Raw genomic sequence first — 27,869 nt, forward strand, 5'->3', positions numbered from 1 at the left:
AAAGCCAGAGTAAACTGCTCTACATGCTAGAAATTACAGCAAGCCCCTGTCTGCTACACAGCATGATCTTAGCAGGCCTCCTTTGCATGTATTCATAGATATATCTATAGGGGATATATAGATGTATAAAAACCGTGCCCTTTTTCACTGCAACATGACACCTGGGTGGAAATGTAACTTGGTACAACAAATCTTCATATGTATACTGCAAGAAGTCACTCAATGTCTGTGGATTTAATAAGTAACCTCACACCACAGGAAATATTTAATAGCTCAAAAAAACCCCAAAAAACAAAAATAAACAAAACCCCCCCAAACAAACAAACAAAAAAAAACCCAGTATGGTGACAGAAGAATTTCTGTCTCAGTTCAGAACTGAAGTCCAGCAGGAAACTGGTCCCAGTGTCCACGAGGGGTTCTCTGAAGAAGCTTCAGTTTGCTCAACTGTTGTTTCTTTTAGTGTTCACAAGGTGTGGAACGACTCCAAGCCATTCTCAGTCTCAAGTCTGTCTCTTCCTCCCTCACCCAGGTAATAGTCTGGTGCTACTCCATCTGAGTGAGGAAAGCAGGAAAGTGGCTGCAGTTGCACAAAGGGTCCCCAATTCCACATCTGCAAGGAGCCACGAGCCACTCGGAGCTCCAGACCTTAGCTTTTCTTTCTTTTCCTCCATTTAAGACCAAGTCCTTTCACACGAGTCCTGTAATCGGTACCTTCCCAAGTACCAGCCAGTCCAGCTTGAGGAGACGACAAAGCCACAAGTTAGTTTAAAGGACCAAGGCAGAAGTTCAGGTCACTTTCTATCTGTTCCATCATACTTCCAGGAAACGGGAGCTGCTGGACTTGGAGTGGAAAGGCTCAGACCACATGCGCCGCAGATCGCCCTAGGCAGGGAGACAGCAGAAGGACCAAGCCCTCAGAACCTCCAAAGGCCACTCAGAATTGAGAGGTTAAAATGCATCCATAACCACCAGCATGTCTTAGAGCAAAGCTGGGCTCCCCCTGTGCTGCAAACTAAATAAAGACAGTAACAACAATTCCTTTCCCTGCCAGGTCAGACCCTCGTTCGCTGTTGGCAGATCTGCCCACAGAGGGGTTGTGCTGAGCAGGGAACACTCACAGGAAGAGAACTCTGCACTTCCCTGCACTCTGCAGCCTGCGGTGCTTCAGCCACAGCCCTCCCACGACGGGTAAAATCCCAGCTCAGAGCAGGCAACTGCCAGCCTCTGTCTGACCTTTGTGCATGCTCTGGAGAGACCAGCTGGGGGAGGCCCAGCTCACTGCTGTCAGGACAGCAGCATTCCACACTTCAGAACCGTGTCACTCCATCCTTACCGGTGCCTCGTGTACACAAATCAGCTCCTCCCAGGAGCTCACCTCCTGGCTGCCCAGCCCCCCCAGATTCACCCCACTCGGTTCTGGGCCGGGGCTGCTGAGGACGTGTAGCACCCTCCCAAGAGCTGCTGGCCAGGGCAAGAACTGCCCCTGCCTGCAGCTACCCGCGGGGCCTCAGCCCTGCCTTACCTTTAAATAGGCCATGGTGAGCAGTGGCAATAAAGTGAAGGGTACCAGATAGAGGAGGGCAGGCTGGGCTGCCCGGTGGATGCGGGACGCCACGGTGGCAGTTAATAGACCTGTGACAGAGACAGGGGACTCTCAGTATCTACTGTCTGCATGGGGCTGCTCTCACCACCACACGTTCCCCAGCATTGCAAGAGGCAGGCTGTGGAAAAGTTCCCTATCTGTGCTCCCCTTTCCCTGGACGCAGCTGAAACAAACAAAGCAGTTAAAATAACTGTTTTATCATTAGGCTGTGTTGAGCCACTTGCTCCAGTTTGGAATGTCAAAGACTAAGCTAACAATAACTGACACAAAACACAAGAAGAGGCAAGGGGAGGAAGCTGGATGCACCACACTGAAGAGCTACTCCAGTGCTAGTACCTCTTGAGACTGACAGTCTGGGGCCCCCAGCCTGAGAAATGAGGGCTGAGAGGAAGGGCTGCATGCACGAGGAATGATTTTCCTGGATACCTGCTGGAAGGGAACGTCAAAGGGAGGAGGAAGGGTATGAGTAAGAAATCATGTTTCCTTTTCGTCCTTGGAAGGACTGCAGGGGGTCAGATTATGCACATATGTGGCCTGACCTTAGGGAAAAATGTGGTTTATGTTAGGGAGAAGAGGGATAGCTGCAGCAAACCATGAACAGCATTCCAGGTGTGACCTTTCACCATTTTTTTGCATGCACTTTGACATCCCAGGGTGATGAGATTTAACAGTGGAATACAAAAGTGCAGGAATTGTCTGGATGAGTCACCTGGAGGTACTCTTACACAGCATAAGCCACCTACAAACTCCCATATTCCTCCTATCAGCCAGGCATGAGCTACACTGCTTTGGCAGAGGGATTTGACTCGACGATCTCTTGAGGTCCCTTTCCAACCTCTAACGTACTGTGATACTGTAATACACCACCTGTGTGCTACCTTTGCTAGTAAAGCAAAGTATAAACAATTGCTAAACACCCCCACACTGATAATCTCTTCAATTTTCTAAATAAAATACACCACCCTTTACCCTTGCTTCCATCATCTCCTAACCCCTCTCTGCTCACTAAGCAGCCCTCCAGAGCACACTGACCACTCACCTACAAAATACCCAATGAGCGTGCAGTGGAAGTAGGAGACCTTCTGCATCCGCCCAGAGATGTTGCCGGGCCCCGGGGCGCCGCAGGAGTCGCTGCTGGCCTGCTTCTTGTAGTTGTCGTAGCGCAGCACGAAGCAGAGCAGGAGGCCTGGCATCACGATGTCCCCGATGCCCAGCATGGAGAAGTGGCTGCCTGTGGAACTGGAGAGCAGCTGCCCTTGGGTTCACGCTCAGACACAAGGTGACAAGCTCTAGGCCCCTCTGCTTTGCTTTTCAGCTTCATCTTGCATGTTCCCTTCTTCCTAGCCACGCACTTTTATGTGGCAGAATCTAAATGCTGGCTCCTGAAGAGCCTTCCCTGTGTGATTTCACCACCAACCCAGGGCAGTTGTGGAGCCTCACTGGGACAGTGATGCCACATCGCTGCAAACTGGTTTATTGCTGCCAGCAGCCTTTAAGCTGCCTTTGCTCTTAACTCACCCAGTGACACAGATCCACCAACCCAGCATTTCAGCCATCTCTGAGTGCTGGGGGGAGGCACCAGCTGGCTGACCAAAGCATTCAGTTAGGGCTGACAGACACTGACTGCACCTTCCCTCCTTGTGCAAAGGTTGCCTCCAATACAAGAAGTCTGTTTATGGACTTCTCAGATCTTTGGCCTCCTTCAGACAAAACAGGTAGGAAATGACAATCCCTCCAGGTTTCCAGGAAAGGGCCAGCTGTGAGGTAGGCGATGAACCAAAGCTGCCCATTATCTCAACTCCAGCATATTCTTCATGCAAATGAAGCCAAAGCACTTGATATTGCAAAGCTGACAAAATGAACCACTTCGGTTTTGTCATTGCAGACAATCAGTTCCCAATCTCCGTGATTTCAGCAGCTCAACATCTAAAGAAGCCACACTAAACACCCCAACCTAACCCACTGCATGGCTGCTGAGGCGCTGGAGCTCGCTGCCCAGTCAGGCCTGTGCACACCCTGGTTAAAAACAGAGACAAGAACCCCCAGAGCAGAGGGAGGTGGAACATCTGCCCCCAGCACAGCACTTCCCCTGTAAGCTGCCCTTGCCTAGGTCAGTTTCCAACTCCCTTCCAGTCACCTGCACTGTGCAGTAATCAATTCTGCTGTGATAATAAATCTCAGGGCTTTTGCTTTTAAGCATCAGGTCTTAAGCCCTCCAACAGCAGCAGAACTCCCACTGGTGTTGAAGATGTGGTTCTAACAGGCCACCTTTTAACCAAATTGGGGTCATTTCTGTGTGCTGTGAGTCAGCCCACGCAGTGCCCAAGCCTCACTGCTCATTGTGGACCTTTTGATGGTGAAGAGGGAGTGACTAGCAGGGAACTGAGTTGCTAATTTCCAGGGGAATTAGTGCTGCTGCAGAGCAGAGGCAGAGAGCTGCAGGTTTTACCTTGGGAAGACAAGCTTGCCTGGCAGTGACAGGCGGGGAACGTCTCTGCCCACGTTTGGTCCCAGGTGAAGCTTCCGGGATAGAACATCCAGAGGGTTATCAGCTGGCTGGGTGGCCACTTTCACCATCACATTGCTGTTGAAGATGTAGGCAGAGAAAAACACCTAGGGAGCAAGGAAATCATGGAGCCATCAGAAACTGCAGTTCCGAACTGAACTCTCAGAGCTGCCTGTGCTTTTGCTCTGATGACAGAAAGCAAAACTGCTTCCCAGCAACCCAGAGAAAGATTTTTACACCTAGTGGTAGTAACTGGGAAACAGTTTCTGGGCTCATGATACTGACCAGTATTTTGAGATCCTCTGACAAGGCATAGAATCGTAGAATAGAATCACAGAATTGTTACGATTGGAAGGGATCTCAAGGATCATCCAGTTCCAACCCCCTTGCCATGGGCAGGGACACCTCACACTAGAGCAGGTTGCTCAGAGCCACATCCAGCCTGGCCTTAAACACCTCCAGGGATGAGGCTTCCACCACCTCCCTGGGCAGCCTGTTCCAGTGTCTCACCACCCTCACAGGGAAGAATTTCTTCCTAACATCCAATCTGAATCTACCCATTTCTATGGTGTCCCTGCCTATGGCAGGGGTGTTGGAACTAGATGATCCACAATTGTGGTCCCTTCCAACCCTGACTGCTTCTATGACTCTAATTTTGTTCCATTCCCCCCAGTCCTATCACTCCCTGACACCCTAAGAAGTCCCTCCCCAGCTTTCTTGTAGGCCCCTTCAGATACTGGAAGGTCGCAAGTATCCAAGTATCTCCAAGGAGCCTTCTCTTCTCCAGACTGAACAGCCCCAACTCTGTCTGTCTCCATAGCAGAAGAGCTCCAGCCCTCTGCTCATCCTCGTGGCCCTTCTCTGAACATGTTCCAGGATCTGTCTACAGAGGCAGGTAACAGGATGCTGCCAATATGAGAAAGCCTGAAAGCAGGGAAGAGCTAAGTGTGGAGCTGACTCCTAAAGGGAATGATGCAACACTGGCTCCAGACAGGCTCCTGCGCTCCAGCTCATCACGCCACAAAACAGAGCAGCTGCCAGAGCTGTCAGCAAGCACTTCCCTGCATCAGGGCTGGGTGTAATGCAAAGGTAAAACAAAATCCTGCCAGTGTTACAAGCGATGTTCTGTCAGGCTCCCAGCAGAAGTGCAGGATGATTTGCTGCCAGCCCTACTGGCTCTGCATGGGGCTGCATTCCTGCCCTGCAGATTTCATGGCTGACCAGGAGCTGCCATCCATGTGCTGTGCAGGTGTGCAGAAGGCTTTGGCCTTACTTGAAAATGCTTGTTCTGGTCTTCAGCCAGGCGTTCCAGCTTTGAGTTCAGAGTTCTTTTTTTAAATCATATGCCAAAAAGTTGAAATATTCTGACCATGTTTCTGCTTCTGTCAACTAGTTAGAGAGGAAACACTTCTCTATCCTGCTGCAGACTTTAACATCTCAGAACATCTCTGCCTTTGCCAGACTTCATCAATTCATACTAGCACAATTCATGTCAAAATGGCCCAAGGCCAATTACAAATCCAAAGGATAAAAACAATTTTAGTAAACCCAAACAAAACACTTACCCAAAAGACATCATAAATTAGTAACCCAGAGAGCAGCAAGCAGGAAACCTTCAGGCTGGGCAGCCGAACAAAGGCTATCATTGCAACACACAGGCCCATAGCCAGAGCTACAAAATGCAAGCACATGATTAGTTCATTAAAAATAGCAAAATAAAACAAACCACCCCCCCTCGCCAAAACCTTCCCCCCAAACCACTCTTTCCCCCCAAAGTAGCCTCTCTTTGCACCTGTGCAGCACTGCATGCACTAGACGACTGTCCCCTGTTTCCAGAGAGTGAAATTCTTCTCACCAGAGTCAGGAAAAGTCAAAACACTCAGCAGCCAACTGTGAACATGCAGCCATGGAAGCAGAAATGCCTCTGCAGGCACAGCTGCCCATTCCACACAGCTTCCTCCACCCACCACAAAGAAATGTTTTCATGTCTGTGTCCTTAGAGACTCGACCTCCTGCTGACTACCCCATTAGAAACAGCAGCAGCAAAACAGCTTTGAACTCCTTGTGCCCCAAACATAAACCTCTGCTCTTACAGCATTAGGAGGGTTTCTAGTAAATGTGTAGAACTACCCCCACTGCTGACTCCCTGTCCAGAGGCAGCCTAGTTACACCACACCTTCTGACAGAACCCTTCTCACCCCGACCTTGCGCTCGGCCCTACACCTGTTTCACCTCAGAAGTGGAGCTCTTCCTCCCAGACACTGAGGAAATATTTCCATCCTCAGTTAAGAGGAAAAAAAGCACCACCACCGCCTGCCAGCCATGGCAGTACCAAGGGGCTGCATGCCAGTGGTGGCTTTGCCAAGCCCACCTGGGTCCTCTGAGAGCTGACAAACGTGGTATGACACCAAGCGTCAGGGCTATCAGTTCCAACAGAGCAGTGGGACTACTCAGAGGAAAACATGCCCTACATCGTGCTGCAGAACTGCAACTAGCTATAAAATGTAAGAAAATTGTTCAGGTTTAATGAATTTTTCACAGCAAAGCAGCAGTAAAGAGAACTATGCCTGACAATTCAGGGTAGCCCTCACTTACAGACCTCCTCTGGTAGAAGAGCAAATAGAAGGGAACAGTCTGTCTTAAATCAAAGAGGTCTCTCTAAAGCCAGTATTAATAATAGCTCAAGCAAGCCTTCATTTAGGAGAGGATTTCCATGTTATAATGAACTAGAAGTGGAAATGTTTTAAGCAGCCTGAAGTTTTATCTGCTTTTCACACACTCCATTTCCCCATGGCTGAAACAAACGCAGGCACACACAGGAGACTCTTCCATCAAACTGTACAAACACTAGGGAGAGAAGGAGATGGAAAGAAACCCCTTTGGATGACAGTGAAATACACATGCTAATAGCTATGCAGTTTTGCAACTCCTTAAGAAATATTGGTAAATTGAAAAAAAAACCCCGAAACCAGAAGGGAAGCAAGAATGCCCAAGGGCTGGTGTGAGTAACACAGGGCAGAGTGCAGCCACAGCACGAACAGGCTGCTCTAAATACAAGCCAGGTCCTTTTCCAATGAACAAGTCCAGAAATACAGAAGAAACAAAGTCCTCCATATGCAAGCTCAGGGATGGTGCTGACAAGCTGTATCAGGTGGCATCACTCCATCCCAAAGCATCTCTTTATAAAAAGAGAAAAAACGTGAGAAGGAGAGAGAGGCCAAACAGCTCTGGACAATGCCTTAACAGAGCTTAACTGGAAAGAGCTAACTGAAAGAGTTAACCTTCAGCCAGCAGAAAGAATTAACTTTGCAGTGCCTGCAAGCACTGCCCTTGTGGAATAAGGATATTCTGAGGATTAGGAATATTCCTTCATGTGGGATCAGCCTCTCCAGCTACAGCCTGTGTTGCAGCTTTACTGCACTGCTGCAGTCTGGAGCAGATGGAACCACCGAGGTGCTGGTGGTGCAGTGTCTGCTTTACAAAGCATTATGCAAGCTGGCAAGATCAAGCTTCCCCACAGGCCACCAGATGACCTTCCAAAGAAACAGGTAGTTCTGACCTCATCACATACCTGCACAGCTCTCCGAGTGTCTTTTACAGAGTAGGAACCAGAACATGTGTAATGAAAGGGCCTCTGCCCAACTGCCGCCAGCAGTCCCCAGGGCACCTGTGGCCGTTCCCCTCACTCTAGCTATACAGACACTGCACACCCACAGCATTCCCACTGCACAGATCCAGCTATGCCCAACGTTTAGGGAAGCTTTTAACCAGGCTTTGGAGGGGACAGTGACCATCCCTGATGATTCTGTCATCAAACAATCTGCTCTCAGAAATAAGCATTTCAGGACCCAGAGCAAGCCCCCAGAGGCAGTATCTGCTTACTCTGCCCTGTAAAATGCCCCTGGCTTTAGAAACAGCTCAACCAGCTCCTGTGCAGATGGGGGAACTGTAGCATCTGAGCAGTGAGAACTGTTCTGGCAGCACTGCCACACTTCCAGTCTGGACAGACTGAATCTGCTCTGGCAGGGGTGTTGGAGTTGATGATCTCTGGAGGTCCCTTCCAACCCCTAACATTCTGTGATCTCTTTACCCGGCTCTGAAGCAGAAATACTCTCTCACAGTCAGCTGCACAATGACAAACCACACACACAAGAACAGAGGTGCACTGCCCCACTCCTCCCTCCAGCACCTTCTCAACATCCCTTTCATTTTCTGCCCACAGCCAAACAAACTCCTCCCATGCCAGCAGGGAGCAGCCAGGGCCCAGTGCAGCCTTACAGACCATCAAGAGCTCTACTTGCACCACCCTGCACCTACAGCCCACACCACCCTCCAGACAACATTCTACGGGGTATGGGGTCTCAAGCATGCAGTTACAGAGAAGCAAAGGCACATATGATGTGATCCCACTTGCAGAGGTTTCGAACAAGGGCTAAACCTGCCAGAGTCCTTCCATGACAAAGGCAGGTAATGGCTGTTCCCTGTTCAGTGTCACAGACAAATGCTGATTTAATTGGATCTGAACAAAAGGCAGGAGGCTGCACCTGTACAGAACAAACTCCCTTAAGACAAACTACACCAAATACTGCAAAGCTAGACACTGGCAAGACAATTCAGTAAATCATAAACCACCAGCACAGGAAACAACCCCCTGAGACCCCTTGTGAGCAGCAGGCAAGGACTCTGCAGATGGATCACCTCAAGCCCACTCTTCCAGACTGAGAAGCTCACAATTTTTTAAGGGCAATGCTTCTGCCAATACCTCAGTGCAGAGAGCTCTTGCCACACGTTGCCAAAATCCACAGCTGACACTCACCATTGAGCTTTGTGGCTGCTGCAGATGAAGAATCACCCGTGGGGTAGGCTGCTCTGCTGAACACAAACCAAACTGCATCTGCATTTTTTCATGCAGTACCTGGGTGCTTTAAGAAGTTACAGGTGGAACTTTTCAATGCAGCAGAAAGCATGAATGAAAGGTGACACCAGCAGACACAGGAAATAAGCAAGGGGCCACCAGAGGTGTCCAGGGCCTTCCTGGTGCTGCCATCCCATTTGGGAGGTGCAGGGAAGCTGATGGCATGCATGCTTCCTGTTGCAACAAGCAATTTCAAGGGCGGGTTATGTTGTCCCAGCCTTTTTTCCTCAAGCAATCACAACCTCAGGGTGCCACTTCATGAGATGTCCTAAGCCAGTTTAGCTGCCTTGACACTGCTGAGAAGCAGGGGTCCTGCTCCTGGCTACCTCTTCATCCCTTTGCTCTCCACTCCGTCCTGTCAGGTCCCATCACACTGTCATGTGCCTTTTGCCAAGTTTGGCACGTACCTGGCTGCACAATGATCCAATTCAGCTCAGTGCAGCAGCAAACAGCCTGGCAGAAACACAGCATGCTGCCATTCTAGTGAGCTGAATCACTTCAGCATGTGATTGAATGAGCACCAGAGCAGGCACAAGAGATTTGGAAGGCAGTAGAGAGAAGGAAAGCTTCTTTTTGGGACACTAAACTGTGAGAATTCAGTTCGACTAGCACAGAAAAAAATAAATAAACCACACCTTCAAGCCAACTGGATGCCTGCCAGCTTCACCCATCTCACCATCCTAACTGGCAAGCATCAAAGAGATCAAAGATAACCAGCTACTGTGAACTGTCTCACAACAAATTATTTGATCATCTGAACCAAAAAAGCACAACAAGATGCACAGCAAACGCTAATGATGCTGCCAAGATCAAATTATGATTCATAACAACCACTGTCTGCAGGCATCTTTAACTAACACTGGCAATTCACCCTGTGCCACACAGGTGCAGAACATCTCTCCTCAGTCTTCTGGCACTTCCTTGGAAGCTTTCACAAACCTGAAAGACGTGTCCCAGGCACTACCCTGACACATTGCTGACAGCGCTGGTGTTCAGGGAGTCTGCCATACAGCATCTCAACTCAGCAAGCCAGGAAGATCAGCAGACTTCACCAATCCTCCCCTGGGACTGGATGTGTCAGGACAGGCACAAACCAGGAACAAAATCCCTTCATCCCCATACTCACCATCCATAAGGAGCCAGTGGCCAGTTAGGACCCAGATGAGGACAAGCATGACGGAGAGAGAAAACGAGAGCAGCTCAGCAGCAGTGAAACGCCCGCAGCAGCCGAAGGAAATCCTAGGAACAACACACAAACGTTAGGCAGCAGACTTGGTGTTTCCATTTACAGAACAGAAAAGGGATGCTCTTGGAACAAGGCTCAACTGCCAGTGAGAGATGCCAAGAACAACCAAAGGGAAGTTCCTTTGCCACAAATAGGCACCAAGACAGCAAGGAAATAAAAGCTTTCCTCATTCAAAAAATGTATGTAGAGCCTGAATTAGAGAGGTGGGAAAAACGCTGTGGATGCTGGCACCTCTCTTCAGCCTGTCACCACCTCTGCTATCTCCTAGACCCCTTGTCAGAGTGCTTTCTGCAACAGCAACTCCAGTCGCAAGGTAAAGAAAATCATCAGTTTCCAAACAGGACATTATCAACTGCAATTCTCACCAGTGCAACCCCAGCCTCTGAAAGAGCCAGCATTAAAATCCAGAGCCAAACATTAACAAACATTGAAATCCAACAGGACTCCCAAATGGTGAAATCTCAGCCAAACAAAAAAAAAAAAATCCCAACCCGTTAGGAAGCACTGCTGGGAAAGGCAGTCTCAGCCAGCCAGCTGCATGACTTGCAGTCCTTGTGCTTCCTGCTCCCAACCTGGAAACTTGGTGGTGGCACAAAACCCAGGCACCAATACCAGCCCGGAAGCCCTGAGGCTAATGCTGGTAACCGAAGACTCCAACCAGTAAAGGATTCTCATTAAAAGAAAAAATTGCAACACACAAGGGGAGGAGCAAAGGGGTTCTCAAGTCCTTACTTGTTTTGAGGTGAACAAGGCCGAGTTAAGTACTGGCACATCGGGAGCAGCAGGAAAGCAAAAGCTATTGTTGCAAGGACTAGAAAAAAAAAGAAGAAAAGGCAACATCAGCATGTTCAGGCCCAACTTCTGCAGTACACAAACAAGCTTTCCCAACTTGAAAACCCTGTTGCAACAATGTCCTATTATCACAGGCTGCAGCACCATTAAAGCAAGAGCAGCTGCAGGCCCCAAGGTTTTCTGCAGGACTTCCCCTGTCAGGAGGCTTTCCAGCTTCAGGCACAGCAACAGCTCTCAAAGGATTGCGATGCCCTAACCCCAAACCTTACAGACCCCTGGCTCTGCAAGCTTCTAAATACTCAGTCACACAAAATGAAAGGACTCAGTGCAAACTGGCTATGACTCTGACCATCCTTCCCCATGTGTCACAGTCAGCACAACACAGGCTTTCCCACTTTCAAACTCAGGTGGGGTTTGCCCCCATCCCTCTCAAACTCTTCACTCACTAACCAACACAGCACAGCCTCAGGTAAGCTGCAGGCAGCAGCTGGCAAGTTATGGTTTTTAAATACAAGGTGCTTTAAAGTTTTTGAACACAGGATGAGAAAACCACACAAATATCCCAGCAGCCTATTTCCAGAAGCACTTTCTTTTTCAGAAGCATACTCATCCCACCCACACAGTTGTAAAAACATTTAGTAGCTGCTGGGATTCTAAGCATTTTCCCTTTCATTTTTTTAAAAAACATAACAGCACCAAATTTGTACCAAGGCCGGTTCCAAAGGCTGAGGAGTGAGGGTGTGGGGACCCCCTGGTGTCAGCAGCACACATCCAAACCTGCTGCAGCAAGAACAGACTCAAATTAAAATGGAAGAGTCCGTGCTGCGCTCTGCTCAGTCCTTACAAAACTGGGGTGGTTGTTGTTGGTTCTGAAAGGGAGGATTTTTCCTCTTCTCAAAAGAAGAAATAGACTTGGTCAAACCTCAACTTTCCACCCCTCAATTCTGCCCCTTCTTGTGGGAGGAAGATTTTTTTTAAAAAGACATCAGTCCATTTCAAAATAAAATGTTACCAAGTCTCTGGATGGAACAGCACCATGGAAACTGCTCCAGCAGTGTTTAGGAGAGGAGGAAAAAAAGCAGAATGGGTAGAGAAAGGACGAAGAGTGTGGCAACTCCATGCCAAATAGGCAGCTTTTCAGAGGTGCCTGGCAGGGAACACTGCACAGCAAAGCCTGTGTCCCTGCTGCACTGAGTCCTATATGCCTCCTGCCAGCCTGCCCTGCTCCCTGCCTGCCCTGCTCTCTGCCTACACTGCTCCCTGCCACCCCTACCCCACAGTGGGACTGGCCCTTCCTCACCCCAAACCAAACCTCCTTGCCCTTGCAATCTCTCCTTCCCATCCCCCAGCTCTTCTCAGCAGAGAATCCTGCACCTCCTGTCCTGCCATCCCTGACAGCTGGCACCCCAAAGCTGGGCTCACACAGAGAGTGCCAGAATTCAAAAGCAGTCACACAGTGCCCACCCGGAGCCACTCTCAGGCTCGTTCCTGACCCTCCAGCCTTCCAGTCACCATTTTTCTCTTCCCTCATCTCAGTATCTATTGTTCTGCCAGCTTAAATCCTGTCTGCAGGCCACATGCCAACTCTTCAGCTCTGCCTTCTGCTTAGCAGCTGGTCCTAGTCTTGGGCCGTGTGCTGCACCTACCCCTGCTCCTGACTTTCCCCTGAAAGGCAGTCTTTGGGGGAGGGAGATTTAGGAGTTGTTTAAAAAACAGACATCAGCTATAATGGACACCCTTGCATCAGCCTCTAAAATCTACAAAAAGAGAATATAAAATACCACTGCTAGAGCTTCAGGGGACAAAGGGACCAAGTCTCACAGCTCCCAAAGTCCAAGCCCACCAAGTTCCACATCCTGCTGTATTACCTCTAAGGAAGGCTTGCATTTCAGAGGTTCTGGGACCAAAGTCCCTCGTGCTGAGTGACACACAGAGGTATCACAAACCCAGAGTCAACAATAAAGACACTCAAGTGCACTGACCCCAACAGACTCCATCCTCTTAAACTGCAACAAGCCCCAGATGATAGGTTGTCATCTAATTACACACCCAAAATGTCACAAATAGAGTTACAAATGTCGAGGTCATGCTGGGATCAGTGGGCCAATAAAGCCGGCAAATTAAAAACTGGCTTTTGTCAAAAGTCCTCCCTTGCAGTATCTTCTCCATGTGTGTGCAGCACCCCCCTAATGTCCAGCATACAGCAGGAGTTGTGTGAAGCAGTCACTTCTTTTCAGCAGGAAAGAATGAGTGTGCTGGAGGGCAAAGCCAGAAAACCAGCATTCAACAGAGCTCTACAGAGCTCAGCAGACCTCCAGAATTAGCAAAAGGAGTTTCAAGACTCATGTCAAGAGCAGAGATTTAGATTCCCCCCATTGACATCAGCCCCATGGAAGAGGCTGGAGAAGATACATAGCTCATGAGCTAAATGATGAGGGAAAAGCCTGAGTTGCATATAGATGAAACAGGAGAGGATGAGAGGTGTTTAGGGGTTTAAAAATCCTCACAGACTGAGTAGCACAGCTGTTAAAGCTGCTGTGTATTTGGAGCAGCAGGAAGAATCTTGCTACCCTGAACAGCAGCTGGGCTCCTGAAGGACTGCAGAATGACCAAAAGGCAAAATTTTCCCAAAATCAAAGCCCTGCTATTTACTTAAAATGACAGAGTGTAACTAATTCTAAACAGAACCAGAAGACTTGGAGGTTACCTGCCAACAACAGTTTCATTTTTGTTCTAAATTCAAGCAGCATGAAAGAACAGGACTCAAAATGCAAGAAAGACCAAAACCAGCTTTGATCCAAAGACAAAAGGTGTGAAAGCCGAAGTGAAGCTCTGAAGTGACACCTCTGGATGGGACCATCAGGGCCATGCCTTCAGGAGCTGAATGTACAGTTCTGAGCACCAATTCATAACCAAGTGAACTCCATCTGCAGTAATGCATCCAGCACCTTTCCCAGCTCTGGCAATTTCTAGTGCAGGACATTTAGCAAAACCCCCCAGTGGAAGACACTTCTGGAATCATACCTGGCACTTTATGAATAGCTCCATGAAGATACAACTGTGAGGCCTGAGGAGGGCTTTCAAAATACACTGTGACATGTATATGACCTGGGGCTTTTTCATGTGGAGAAGAGAAGGCTGAGAGGGGATTTAATCAATGTTTATAAATATCTGAGGGCTGGGAGTCAAGAGGGAGGGGCCAGGCTCTGCTCACCTGCACCCTGGGATAGGACAAGGGGCAATGGATAGAAACTCCAGCACAGGAGGTTCCACCTCAAGATGAAGAGGAACTTCTTCACTGTGAGGGTCAGAGAGCTCTGGAACATGCTGCCCAGAGAGGCTGTGGAAAGTCTCCTTCTCTGAAGACTTTCCAGACCCATCTGGATGTGTTCCTGTGTGACCTGTGCTGGATTCTATGGTCCTGCTCTGGCAGGGGAGGTTGGACTCGATCTCCAGAGGTCCCTTCCAACTCCTAACATCCTGTGAGCCTGTGATGACAATTCCGATCACCATCTTTAACTGTAGCAATGCCTTCTGTTCTATTCCAGTTCTCAGAAAGAAGAAAAGGTGGTCACCTGCTGTGCATATTGTAAAGACAACTTGAACTGAATCAAAGAAGAAGAACATGACCAGGAGAGACACAGAGGCTCCGATGGGCAGGAACAGCGCCTGGGTGGAATCGATGGTTTGAATACCTGCAGGAGAAAAGGAGGAGACTTTTAGCTTGGGCTGCTTCTTACCACAAAGGCACCAACAGCCTGTCCTCGCCACACAGCTGAGGACCCCCATGACATTGCACTTCAGTGCTGGTGCAACAGACATTTCCTCAGAGATCCTCATGCACTGCCACAAGGCCAGGCCAGATGTGCTGCGACTGTGCAACCATAGGCTGAGAACTGCACGCTGAAAGGAAAGGTCTGGATCTTCTCCTGTGCCATAGCTAGAATGAGTACCAAGTTACAAGAATTAACATTACTTAGGCACCAGGAATCACACAGCAATGATCTATTTGCTTCATTTTACACTGAGCAACAGAAACATCTTGAACAGAGCAGGTGAAATTTTTGTTTAACCTCTAGGCATGAGGCAAAGAGCCTGACCAAGAGCAAGCTGCAGCGTCAGGCTAGCCCAGCTGATGCAAAGGGTGCAACAGCTTCAAATTCCACCTGGGTGAAGGCCACCGTGCACTTAAATTGCATCACTGATTGCAGTCTTCTGATAACATCAGTGCTAACAATAAAAGAGCAGTTTCTCTAAACCACCTAAGTCATTTACCTGTTTATGAAACTACCCCCAAGTGCAGCCTGCACCACAATCACCTTTTATGCTACAAACCAAAGCTCCATCTCGTATTTTAGAGTTGGAAGCTATTTCAAACAGTGCAGAGACACTGAGGGATTTTGTTCTTCCCCCACCTGTGACTACCAGGGGCATCCGTAATGCAACAGACCATTGGAAATTGCATTGTACCACCAGTTCTTAGATAAGTAACAACAAAACTGAGAAGATCAGGCTCTGAACAGCCCACCTAGCCCTGCAAATTCTAATACTCAGCTCAGCTCCCATTTCTCTTATCCTTAAGCATAAGCAGCACAATCAATTTTAACAATGAAGAGCAGAACTGCTCAGTCCTTGGGATTTCTGCGCCCCGGGGTCTGGCACAGAAGGTAAAGGACAGCATGGTCCAGTGACAAGGGGGTGAAGACTCAGAAATTCCTCTCTTCTGTCTGTGACTTAGATCTAGTTCCTCCTGCTTCAAGAGCATTTATTCATATATCCTTCAGCCTCCCAAAGAAACAAAACCACCCCCCAGAAATTCCATTTTACAGGCCACTCTGGCACATGGAAGTCAGTGCCTGCAGTGTTAAATGTCAAAGTTCTTCCTTTCAGTCCTGATCATTTTGACAGCTAATCTCCTTAATGTGCTCACTCCCCAGCCCCAGCCTGGCTTCTCTTACATCCCAGATGCCAGAAGTCTCAACTGCTCATTGCTGAATCACCAAGCACAGCAACATCTTTGCTTTGCGTTGAGCTCTGTGTTGTTACCTCTGTGTTGACAACAGAAGCAGTGCTCTGACAGCTGACTTAAAGTTCCAAGGGTCAATATTTAAAGAAAGCCACATGCAGCAGCATGGATGTGCTTGGGAATCTTGAGCTGCATTTCTGACTCTAAACATAGCAACCTTAGCATTCAGGGGGTTGTGCACAGGGCTGTTCATGTCTCACTCCTCTCTTCTAAACTTAGGGAAACTATTGTAGAACCTCTTCTCAGGATATGGCCGCATCGACTGCGGCAAGTGAACCTCAGGTGGGAAATTCCAGCACGTTGTGCACGTGTTGCACTCTGTGTACATCTTGTTTTACCTGCAAAGCAGTGCATATCAAACGGCCAAACTGCCTGCAGCCTGTTTACAGAGCACAGAGGGGACAGTCGCTGTGCGTGAGCTGGCACGTTAATCTCCACTCTGAACAGACTGTGTGGACACAGATTTGGTTGTCCATTATAAAGGAGCTGCCCCAAGCCATGTGAGCTCCACACTTTGATATCTCTATTGATAAAGCTGAATCAGCCCTGTGGATGAGCTATCAGAGCTCATGGAGCAGCTTGTACGTCAGAGTGAGTGACTCCAGATAGGCACAACTCTCTGCTGGTTTTCACAGGCAAAGCTGCTTTCATTTCCAGCAAAACCTGACCACCTTTGCCATTTTTATGCACCATGGAAATGTCCTGTTGAAGTTTTACATTTAGCTTCCATGGGCACAAAGTAGGCAGCAGCAGGAGTGCAGAGCAAGACAGTAAGTGCCTAGACAACACAGTTCCATGTAGCTGAACCACAGGGAGAGGTGAAGCAGAAGATGCAGCACAGTGAGGTGAGCAAGGCAAGAGAAGGAGCACAGCTAACCCTTACTGTTATTGGTGCTGTTGCCATTGAAGGACCCGGCTGTGCTGCTGTTGTCTTTCTCTTTGTCTTGATTCTCAAAGTCCATGTTAAGAGACCTGCAGGAAACAAAGCAAACTTACAGAGAAGTTTCAAACTCCTGGTGAGGCTCGTTACCATTCTGCACCAGAACCCTCTAGTTACAGAGGGGGCACCAAATCATGCAGGGTCTGACAGTGACACCTGGCACCAGTGTCTGAACCACAGGCATATCCATCTGCAGAACATGATGGAAGTGCAACAAGCATTTCAATTCTCTGACAAATTCAAACTCTTTCCAAACTCTCATTTTGATCCTTCTCCTTCAGGTTTAGCTATCAGCTTTCGCTTTTAAAACAACATTATTTCCTTCCTCTAAATTGTGTTAGGAGTGATGACCAAAACTAGCTTGTAAGTGATTGTCTGCTGAACAAGGTCTTCATTGAAAGAGTTTCAGGAGGGCCTAGAAAATAAGCAGATGCATCTTACATACAGCACAGGTGACTAGAGGAAGCTCTGCACAAAGAGGTTCAAGGGACGCAGTGCAACCAATCCATAGGAACTAATGGCATTCCCCTATGTACCCAGCTCTGCTCTGAGTCATCTCTGCATTTTGATATACGGATGTTTAAAATGTTCCCAACCAACAGAGTGTTCCACCCTTTTGCCACAGTTTGTGCTGCTGCCACACCACCTGAACCTACAGATCTACAGCAGCAGGACAGACCTGGGGTGCTAAAGACAGGAGATGAGCACTTTGTTGTGTAAAACAAAACCAAGAGAAAGACCCTCCCAGTATCAAACTGGGTCGTTCCTTTGCTTCTATTATGCAAGCACTCCCAAACTGGTACGAAAGTAAAGCAGCTTCTGGGCTCAGGCAAAAGATGAGCAAGGTTCAGGCTCAGACATGCAGCCCTTGTGCACAGGCTGTGGATCATCATCTAAAAGTGATCAAAAATGCAGCGAGGCAACAGAGAGCACTGCAGATCTAAAGATCTCTCTGCTCTGCATCTTGTTTGGGGCACCTTCTCCTTCATCCACACCTCCCTGTTCCCCATTCATGCATTCTAGCCTCATAATTTCCCCTTCAAGCTGTAAAAATCTGGGAGGAGGCTGACAATCCTGCAGGACTTGATCCAGGATTCAGCCAAACAAGATAATTCTTCTCTCAGTGCAGTGTTTCATTCCCCTCTGAACTAGCTCAGTACAGCAAGACCTTCACACCATCATTCTGCCAGCGTCGGGCAAGTCATCATTTCAGGGTTTGCTAGCAGCAAAGAAAACCGGAAACTAACTCTTAGATCTACTGCCCAACACCAGCTTCGGCCCCTCACCTCTCATTTCAGGTGTCAGCAACAATTACATGGTTACCTATCAGCATCCCTACTTCCAAAGTAAGCATAAATTAGGAAATTACTTTCATTTAGCAACACAGCTGCTGATTCAAGACAGCTTCTGAATCATCTCCAACTGATTAAAGATTTGGCTCTTTCCTTTGCTAACATAATACAAAAACAAAGAAGTGACCACTAGAACATCCTCCTCCTGTAAAACAAGATATACTGAAAGCTACTGGACTGTAAAGAAATGGCAAACGGAGAAACATTTGCTTCTTGGTTCCAAGTTTCTGCTGGGCTTCCAAAGGCAACATCCAGCCAGCACCTCCCATCTGGCCATAAACTGCATAGCTGTTTATCCTGTGGGTCCTTACAGTTCAAGTTGGTAGATTTCTAGCACAGTGTTTCAAAGCAGCTGGGCTCAGCCTCCCACAGGGAGCTATGAGTAGGATTACACTGCAGCCAAAGCAATGAGTAAGCTGTTGGCACATTACTGTCTTGAAAGTTCGGCTTCAGCCATGGATCACTTCCACTGCAGGAACACTTGAGGGAAACCCTGTGAGGAATATCCCCACGAAACAATGGAAGAAACATGAAAGCAAGGATTGGAGAGTCACTTGCAGGTGCAACACATTGAGGTGATCCTTCTTGCCCCGCTTAGTGAGGACAGTCACCCATCCCAAGAGCTGTGGGGCTAGGAGAACTGTGGGCTGCCACATTTCAATTGCTCTAAACAAAAAAAAAGGGCTACAACCAGAATCAGACAGAGAACCTAAAATATCCTGTGTGCTCCAACTCATGGACCAGTTGCTTGTAAAACCTTCCTGTGACCTTAAAGGTCCCAGGGCAAGATCTGGAGTGAACAAGAGCAAGCGAAGCACCAGCAGGAAGTGCATGCAGGAATGCATTCCCTGCCTGCGTCAGCCAGAGAGCTGAGTGCTCTCTTTCTGCTCCTCCAGCACTTGTGTGTGCACACGCAGACAGCCTCTGGTGAGAAGATCTGTCCAAAGCCCTGCTCCTGCCCTGCCAGTGCTGCAGCTGCAGGTGGTTCTGAGCGCCAAGCACAGCCTTCAGGTTTTTTGTTGTGTCCTGACGTCCATAAAGGCCAAGTCCTAAAGACAACCCTAAGGATGCTGTTTCAGCTGCTTTCTATCCCTGCAAGCCTGGAGACATAGACACCAGCTTCAGTCCCTGCTCCTCGGTTCAGTTCAGAAGCAGATACCTGAGCAGGTAGATCCTGGGTTAAATCTGGCTTTACATACGCTGAGAGACCATGTCTGGCTACACCACAGGACAGACAAAGATTTAGCTATTACCTGCCTGCAGAGCAGCTGCACCACCTGAACCACAGAGCAGCTCCTGCACAGGAACAGGTGGCTGCCTTGCAAGAACCCAGAGCAAACAACCTGTTTCAAGCTAAACTCACCTCTTTAAAGACCCAGAAGTAGCAGATGCACTTGCATGCTCCAGTTTCCAGCTTGTAAGGGTTTAAAGGATTACACTTGCCCCTTTGGCAGACAGTCAGAAAGCACATCAAGTTCAAGGGCTGAGAAACAGTCAGAATGTGCATGGGGGAGATGTTCAGGAGAGCTTGAAGCTGAAACTCCTGACCCAGCACAAATGTCAGGAGGAAATATTCATCTACAGTAAGAAAAGCCGGAACTCCCCTCCATAGCCTGCATTTCGTTCCAGACGCAAACTTTAGTCTCTTAGACATCTCTCAGACGTTCCTCTGAGTATCCTGAGGTAAGCCCTCAAGGGGCTCTTGGTTTTGCTTTTGGACAAATGCTGCTCGTATGAATAAGAAGAATGGAGCAAGGCTCTCCTTTGTTCCCCTGAAACCTCCTGCACTAGATTAGATCTACCACACATGTGGGGTTTATCCTAGTGACTCACCCACCCAATTCTTTCTGATCCTATTACTGCACTTCTGTTCAGGTTGCTTGCCAGCAACACCACAGCAGCTTGGCTTGGGGCACTGCAGACTGAAAACCAGAAACAAAACTCACTTTCTGCAACATGAAGGTTAACTAAGGAGTGCTGATTTCTGTCTTATGACTCAGACCTGGATGAAGACATCACTGCTGTCCTTTGAGCACAAGCACCCTAAGCTGTAACCTTTGTCTTTCCAGCAAGTCACCCTTCTCAGAAGATCCACTGACTGCCACAAGTTTTCATTTTGCTGCTTCAGGAACTTCCAGATGAGGATCATTTTGCAACTTGCTACCACACCTGAAAGTCTTAGATAACTTAACTGTATCCTGGATCCCTTTGTTAATAACACTGGACAAACTTCTGATAAAAAAATTGCTTTTGACCTCACTTGCTTATCAAACAATGGGAATCTGTCAATAGCACCATCACAACTGTGGGTTTCAGTTCAGACATTTGGCAGAGGAATGACAAATAGGAAATTAATTCCTAAATTAATCTTAAAGCTATAAGACCCTCTCTTGGTCTGCAATAGCTTGTATCTTGAGGTCTTCAGGATACAGAAGTGGACCACAACAGGGCATCTCCTCAGCTGACTTGTGTCCACCACCATTTCACCACCCCAACCGTTCTGAAGTTTGCACTCCCTGTTATGTGAGCAATTTTAAATGCAAAGCACAGGAGAAGGTGATAAAAGAGCAGGGGTACATAGGAACAGGATGGCTAACAGCTGGGGACAGCTTTTAAGAGCAAGAAGCTGTGAGAAGTACAGGCAGCTGCAGCTGAGGCACTCCTGCTGGTTTGCATTGCATGATGTGCTCATCACTGAATTTTAAGAGGTGCTCTGGCTCCTTGCAGCCAGAGGCACAGCTCTATGGTACACAACTGCAGAAATTCCAACAGCTGAAAACTGAATTATTCCCTCAACCACTCAAAACTGGAAGAAAAAAAATAAACAAGCATTTTATTTCTGTGTTCCTCAAGCCACCTATTTTAATTCCAGCAGCAATACTGTTACCTAATACTTTGCTAGCAACAACAGGGAGCTCTAGGCAAAATCTGGCTCTCTCATTGTATGATTTTATTAACTTCTGGGAATGATTTGGAACTGCCTGTCCTGAGAGCTGTGACTTCCCAGTGAAAGCATGGCCTTAAGTCTGGAAAAAAAACCAAAGACTTCCATCTTGTGATTCATTTTTTTCAGTGTGTCAGTTTGAACCTCAGTCCTTATTTGCCACTACATCAAACAACTGTAACCCAAGATGCAATTCTAAAGGGACAGCTATATTTTCTCTAAACTGTACTCAAGCCTCCTAAAATGGGGTAAATTGGATTTTTTGAAGATTCAAATTTATCCTGCAGCAGTTCCCAGATACTTTGTCTGAGAACACTTTCAAACTGACGGTGTTTCCCACTTCTCTATTAAGCTGTTACACTCCAGTCAACAGAAGTGGGACTGGGGAGCTCCGGTTTACAAAGCTTGTTTGCAACCACAACAAGGATGTGCTGAACCAGCCAGCACTGAAGCAGCATCTGTAGAATTCTACCATCCATGACATTGTGTTTCTCCCTCCCTCGACAACCTTTTTATCCTCTCCAAAAGACAATTTCACAGAGCTGTCTTCAAGGACTAGCTCCTGAAGTTATCTTATGCATGCTTGTGACACAATTCTGTCTGTCAGAAACCCCAGCTAGCTACTTTTTCTTCCTTTTCCATTTTCTTTTCAGAAGCAAGAAACAGTTCATTTACCTTGGCCACCAGTCTGACAGATATACAGTGAAACAAAAGGCATAAACTGTACTCAGTCACTTGCCACATCTGCATCTGAAACAAAAATTCTGCAGAACCTTACAGAAAAATCTTACCTGAAACTGCCGTAGACTATGAGGAGAATAGAAATCAGGAAGGTAGACACTTGACTGGAATCCACAAGGGAATATGCCCTGGAATTGGGAAAAAATAAGGCAGGTATGTCATTACCACTGTCCATCCCCCTAGTGCCATTTGCTAATGATTTGTATTTTATGCAGAAAAAGAGAGAGCTGGATGACAAATCTTTGTGGCAGCTCTCTCTAAAGTTCTTGTACCATCTAGGAACATAAAACCTGAAGCTTGTAAATTCCCTTTTCATTCATGACCACAGTGTGCAAATTCTGTAGAGCAACCAAAGGGCAATTCAAAAGTCTGATGGCAATTTGTTCTAAACCCACTGCAACCAGATTTCTTTTTTTTTTAACACATTACAATTGCTTCAACTGCAACCAGTGCAACCTCACACGTAACACCAGCCTGTTTTCTGTAAGCACTCTGTGTCTTAGCTACGTTGCAGAGTGGCAGTAAAGGGTCATTCAGACCAGGAAAACCAGAAAAAAAGAAGCCCAAAACTCACAATGAGCTGCATTATGCATTTCTGAAACCCCTTGTAACACACCACTTGATACAGGATTCCTGATAGACATTTCAGCAGGAGGCTTAACACTCAGCTTTATTTAGAGGATTTCCTGCTCCAGAACACCTTTGTGCACAGAGCACAGAACCTGCAACAGTAACAGTGGCTCATGTTTTGTCCTGTCCTCGGCAGAGCAAACTGCTCCAGAGCTTACGCTGAAGCTTCTTCTGACACAGCTGTGGGGACATTTGCACCTCAGCACCTTCAGCTGACAGCCACCTGGGGAGAGTGGGGTGGCAGAGTCGAGTAATATAAGAGAGAAAACCCTTAAGGGGGACCTTAAGGAATGGACCAACAAGACAACAACAGGTGGCAAGTCAAGAGAAACGATCACTCCTCCTACTCAGCACTTGTGAGACTGCAGGTAAAGGATTGGCCACAGTTTTGGGGAACCCCAAAGAGAAAAGCAGTGGCACACTGGGTAAGCCAGGCAGAGGGGCACTGAGCTCTGGCACTTGCAGTACAACTCCCAACAGTTCTAAAGTAAAGGAAAACAACAGCACCCAGTAAAGGAAAACAACAGCACCCAGCATTAAATGCATTAGACTTGTCCTACAAACGAGGTAACTAAACATTGCTGAAAGCCAACCAAAAAGCCTAATTGCAGCAAGGCTATGGATATGGAACAAGATGATTCCAAATGAAGTACCACTAAGCAAATAAAAAGGAAAGATACAAGACACTGGAAGAATCACTCATCCCATTGCCAATTTAAAAGCAATTTAGAGAAAAGCCCCAAACCACCACACATGCTACTTAAAATACTTTTATTTTTAATATATAATCACAAATGTGAACCACCTCCTCTAGAAATTCACAATTAAACATCACTGAAAACCAGACTGCCTCTTTTAAACGAAATGATACACTTTGGAATGAGCTTTGAAGAGATGAGAAACTGCTTTCATTAATGATCATAAACAACTTCCACATTACCCCACACAAAGTGAGAGCCAGCTGTCACGTTTGCTCCTAGCTAGCTAACACACAGAGACAATGGCAAGCCTTAGGAGTTCTGTACATTTTGGGGGGTTCATGTTTGACCTTTAGTTTCCAGGTTGTGGAACAGAGGTCTTAAATGCACCCATACCTGCAAGCACAGGCACTGTGCACCCGCCCAGGCACTTAGTGCATGTACAAACACTGCTCAGGTCATACACAGCACAGCTCACAGCTTCTTATCTTTAGCCAAGCACACATGGCTGAAGGATGAGCAGCTGATCTCATGTCCTGTTCCTTGCTTCAGAGAGAAACTCTCTCACCCAACCCTGGGTGAGGGGAAAGAGAAACTTCATAGAATCACAGAATGGTCCAGGCTGGAAAGCACCTCCAAAGCTCATCCAGTCCAACCCCCCTGCAGTCAGCAGGGACATCCTCAACTAGATCAGGCTGCCCAGGGCCTCATTGAGCCTCACCTTGAATATTTCCAGGGAAGGAGCCTCAACCACCTCCCTGGGCAAGCTGTGCCAGTGTTCCACCACCCTCATAGTAAAGAGCTCGTTCCTAACAGCCGATCTAAATCTGCTCTTCTCCAGCTTAAAGCCATCACTCCTTGTCCTGTCACTGCAGATCTCTCTAAACAGACTCTCCCCATCCTTCTTGTAGCCCCCTTCAGGTACTGGCAGACTGTTATTAGGTCTCCCTAAAGCCTCCTCTTCTCCAGGCTGAACACCCACAGCTCCCTCAGCCTGTCCTTGTAGCATAGGTGCTTCAGCACCCTGATCATTCTTGTGGCCCTCCTCTGGACCCTCTCCATCAGATCCATGTCATTCCTATATTGAGGGCTCCAGGCCTGCACACAGTACTCCAGGTGAGGTCTCACCAGAGCAAAATGGCAGAATCACCTCTCTGGATCTGCTGGCAAGACATCTTTTGATGCTGCCCATATCCTGTTTAGATTTCATTTGAGAATAAACAATGGAATTAATCTATGAAAAGAATACTCAGGAACTCCAAATTTATAAGAAAGCAAAATAATTGAATGGAATTTCAACTGGGATGAAATACATCCCAGGTGAGCACTGAGTATTAACTGATGTCCATAAAATTGTATCTTCATAAACTGGAGAACACTTTAGAGATGAACAGTGTTTGCTGTGTAATTAATCATTCAGTGGCAACTTTGGCAGCTGTGATAATTAAAATGCCATTTCATCATCGTTGCTAAATGTTAGTGAAAACAAGGCTGTAAATGTTAGAAAGACTCAGAAAATAGATAACTAAGGCTGGTACATGGATCATGGATCAGCCCTGTGCACAATCCAGTAAGTTTTGTATTAAAAACTGGGGGCCTTTGGCTCAATAAAGGAAACTGAACACAGGCAAACCTCTTCTAAACAATGGCCCAATGGCTGCACTCAGTCTTGGAGGTCTCTGCCAACCTTAAGGCTCCTGTGACTCTCTGATCTACTGTGCCCCAGTGACAGCCCAGTGATGATGAGGACAGCCCAGTGATGATGAGGACAGCTATCTGCTGATTCTATGCCGAGAAGAAAGGAGAATTCAAAGTCCTTCCACTCTGCATAAGAAGTGCAATGATTGCAAACTCATTGCAGAGCAGAGATGTTTCCTGACTTCTCTGCACAGAGATCTCCCTGCAGGACTTCCTCAACACTCCACGTTGCTATCAGGATTACAGTCTGGGAAGACTCATGTTGATTGATACTCCAGCAAACAGGGTCAGGGAGACACAGTCACATTTTCCTTCTTCCTGAGGCAGCTGGAAAAAGCCCTTGCCCAAACACAGAGGGTGTGAGGAGCCCAAGAGTAAGGACACGGCAGGCATGGAGCAAGCAGCTCAGGATGTCCAGATTCCATTCAAAGTTTCCAACACAAGTGGCCCACACACAGGCTCCAAGAATAATTTTATAATGCTGAAGTGAATCTCACCCTAACCACCACCCCTGCATCTTTTTAACAGCTAACTTCCCTGGGCTAGGCACAAAAACCGCTCCCTAAAATCCTGACCTTCCCAACCACCGGGCACTGAGAGGACGCAGCCTCTTCGTCCCAAGCAGACACCTCCCAGTGATTCATCTAGAGCAGGGGGAACAAGCACATGGCAGCACCACATCGAAGAATCCAGAAGGGAGATAGCTTCCAAGTTTTGAGTATTAGTCAAAATGCCAGACAGGGATCTGCAAACCCATTAGGATTTTTTAAGCTGATATTTCAAGGGCCTTCTCCAAGCCCAAGAGGCCTCCTGACAGAGCTGGATTCTCCTACAAGCGTATTTGCAGTGTGCAAGCTCACTCAGTCCCACAGCCAAACAAGGCAGCAGTGCCACACTCTTCTCAAATGGAACCAGCCAAAACAACCCCTCTCGACACTTAGCTGGAGCAGACTTTGTGCAGCAGCCACATCTAACCAGCCTTCCACTGCCCATACAACGAACCCAGCTTCCTCCCTCAAGTTACTCTTGCAAACCCCAGTGTTTTGTATCACAACAAGGAGTGGAGACTCATGCATGGCAAATGCCTGTAACCAGCATGTGCACAGCTGTCCTTTGATGAAACGCTGACTTTCAGAAGCACTTCTTAGCACTCACTAAGTGACAATTCACCAAGCAATGGTGGTTATTCTCCATTCTCATCCCTAAAATTGATACTGGATTAGGACATGCTACAGACTGCTGTTCTTTGGCAGGATTTCAGAGCAGTTCAGCTGCATGCCACATTAAACTACAGACTACATGCAGAACCCAGAATCACAGCAAACATCCGGCTGGAAGAGACCTCAAAGATTATCCAGTCCAACCCTTGACCCAGCACTGAAGGGTCAACACTGCTCAAAGCACAAAGCCACCATTGGTTTTCCCAGAGAAGGACATTTTTTTAGGATACTTACACTACCACACCTGAAATTCAACATCCACATAAGGAAGGTAGTTTAGAAGCAAATTAAGTAATCAGGCTATCAGACAGGCTCTTGCTAACTCAGTCAAGTAACAAGTAACTAATTATTAGACCCAAGTATCATATAAAGCCAAACACACCAAGGGCTGGCTTTGCTCTGCAAGCTCCTTTTCTCAGCCAGCTGAGAGGAGACTTCCCAAATACCTTCTCCACAACCCGAGATCTCACCCTGAACCTGCACCCCTAAAGGGTTCAGACCAATTTTAGCAAATTCTCTGCCATCAGCCATCTATTTCTGGCAGCTCCATGGGCAAGTGCTCACAAGACAGACCCTGCTAAGGCATGCCAAGCCAGAGACACAGCCAGCACTGTTCTATAGCATACTTTGTGTGTCAGCCTGAGGGCTATACAGTGACAGCTTTGTCCCAACAACAATCCCAGCAGCGAGCTCCCCAGCCTGGCACAGCCTGCTCCATGGACCTTTACCTACAGAGCAGTTGCAGGGGTGCCCAGCCATTGCCACACAGCACCACATCCACAGGCCCCAGACAGGCACCACACAAAATAGACCCAGCAGCTACAGCTGGCGTTCCCAGCAGCACTCTCCCCTCTCCTGGGAAAAATTAATCACTTCTGTATTCCCAAGGGAACAGAGACCCGCTTCATTCCCAGCTAGAGAAGATGGTATGCAGCTAATAAAAGCTGCAACTGCAAGGGTCACAGCCTTAGAGCAGAGACCCTTGCAAGCTCTTTCCTCCTTATCAGTAATTGCAGGTCCACCTCTCTTCCCCTGCAGCCCCACAGCCAATCTCTCCTGTCTGTGAACCTTCACTCTAAAGGGTCTCTCCCATCTGACTGCTTAGAAATTCCCTATAGCCCCCTCTCTTTTAACCCTACTGCTCTCGTATCAGGTACTTCTTAATTCCTCTGGGTTTGGTAATTGTTTTGCACTTCCAACTCTAGAAAACCACCCAGTCAAGGCAAGCACTGGCCTTCACCTTTCAGCTCCTCCTCATCAGACAAGCAGCTTCTTTGGAAGAATCTCTTCAGAGTCTCAGCAGGAGTCCCTTGGGCAAAGCCCCCTGTGCTGAGCAGTGTCTGTAACTCACTGTGTTCCATAGAGATCCAGAGAAAGACAGAACTAGGAACCAAACGTGTCTGCTTTTGGCAGCACAGGGCATGACCCTGCCCACAGCCTACTTGTCACAGGCCAGCCTGACATAACCACAAGCCAGCACTGCCATTGCTAAAGCAACTTCTTCTCACCTTTTATCAGTCACCTGTTCTCCTTCTTCATCCTGCACCAGCACAGCCAT

The 27,869-nt window shown here is 47.7% G+C and overlaps 1 protein-coding gene across 1 annotated transcript; it reads right to left on the minus strand.

The window, feature by feature from the left end:
* Positions 1-27,869, minus strand: SPPL3 (signal peptide peptidase like 3). Its single transcript, XM_054392903.1, has 11 exons — positions 27,820-27,869; positions 22,116-22,193; positions 16,972-17,060; positions 14,638-14,757; positions 11,003-11,081; positions 10,151-10,263; positions 5,675-5,781; positions 4,053-4,216; positions 2,643-2,842; positions 1,523-1,632; positions 1-882 (listed from the first exon to the last, which is right to left on the minus strand). Exons 1-11 carry the CDS (start codon positions 27,867-27,869, stop codon positions 811-813), a joined length of 1,182 nt encoding a protein of 393 aa, XP_054248878.1. The 3' UTR covers positions 1-810.

The sequence above is a fragment of the Indicator indicator genome, chromosome 26 (assembly GCF_027791375.1).
Source record: "Indicator indicator isolate 239-I01 chromosome 26, UM_Iind_1.1, whole genome shotgun sequence".
NCBI classification, from domain to species: domain Eukaryota; kingdom Metazoa; phylum Chordata; class Aves; order Piciformes; family Indicatoridae; genus Indicator; species Indicator indicator.

Coding starts and splice junctions, on each gene's coding strand:
- SPPL3 (XM_054392903.1), bottom strand. CDS start 27,869: ATGGCTGTGCTGGTGCAGGATGAAGAAGGAGAACAGGTGACTGATAAA. Junction 22,194..27,819: donor GAACAGGTGACTGATAAAAG/GTGAGAAGAAGT, acceptor TCCCAATTCCAG/GGCATATTCCCTTGTGGATT. Junction 17,061..22,115: donor ATAGTCTACGGCAGTTTCAG/GTAAGATTTTTC, acceptor TGTTTCCTGCAG/GTCTCTTAACATGGACTTTG.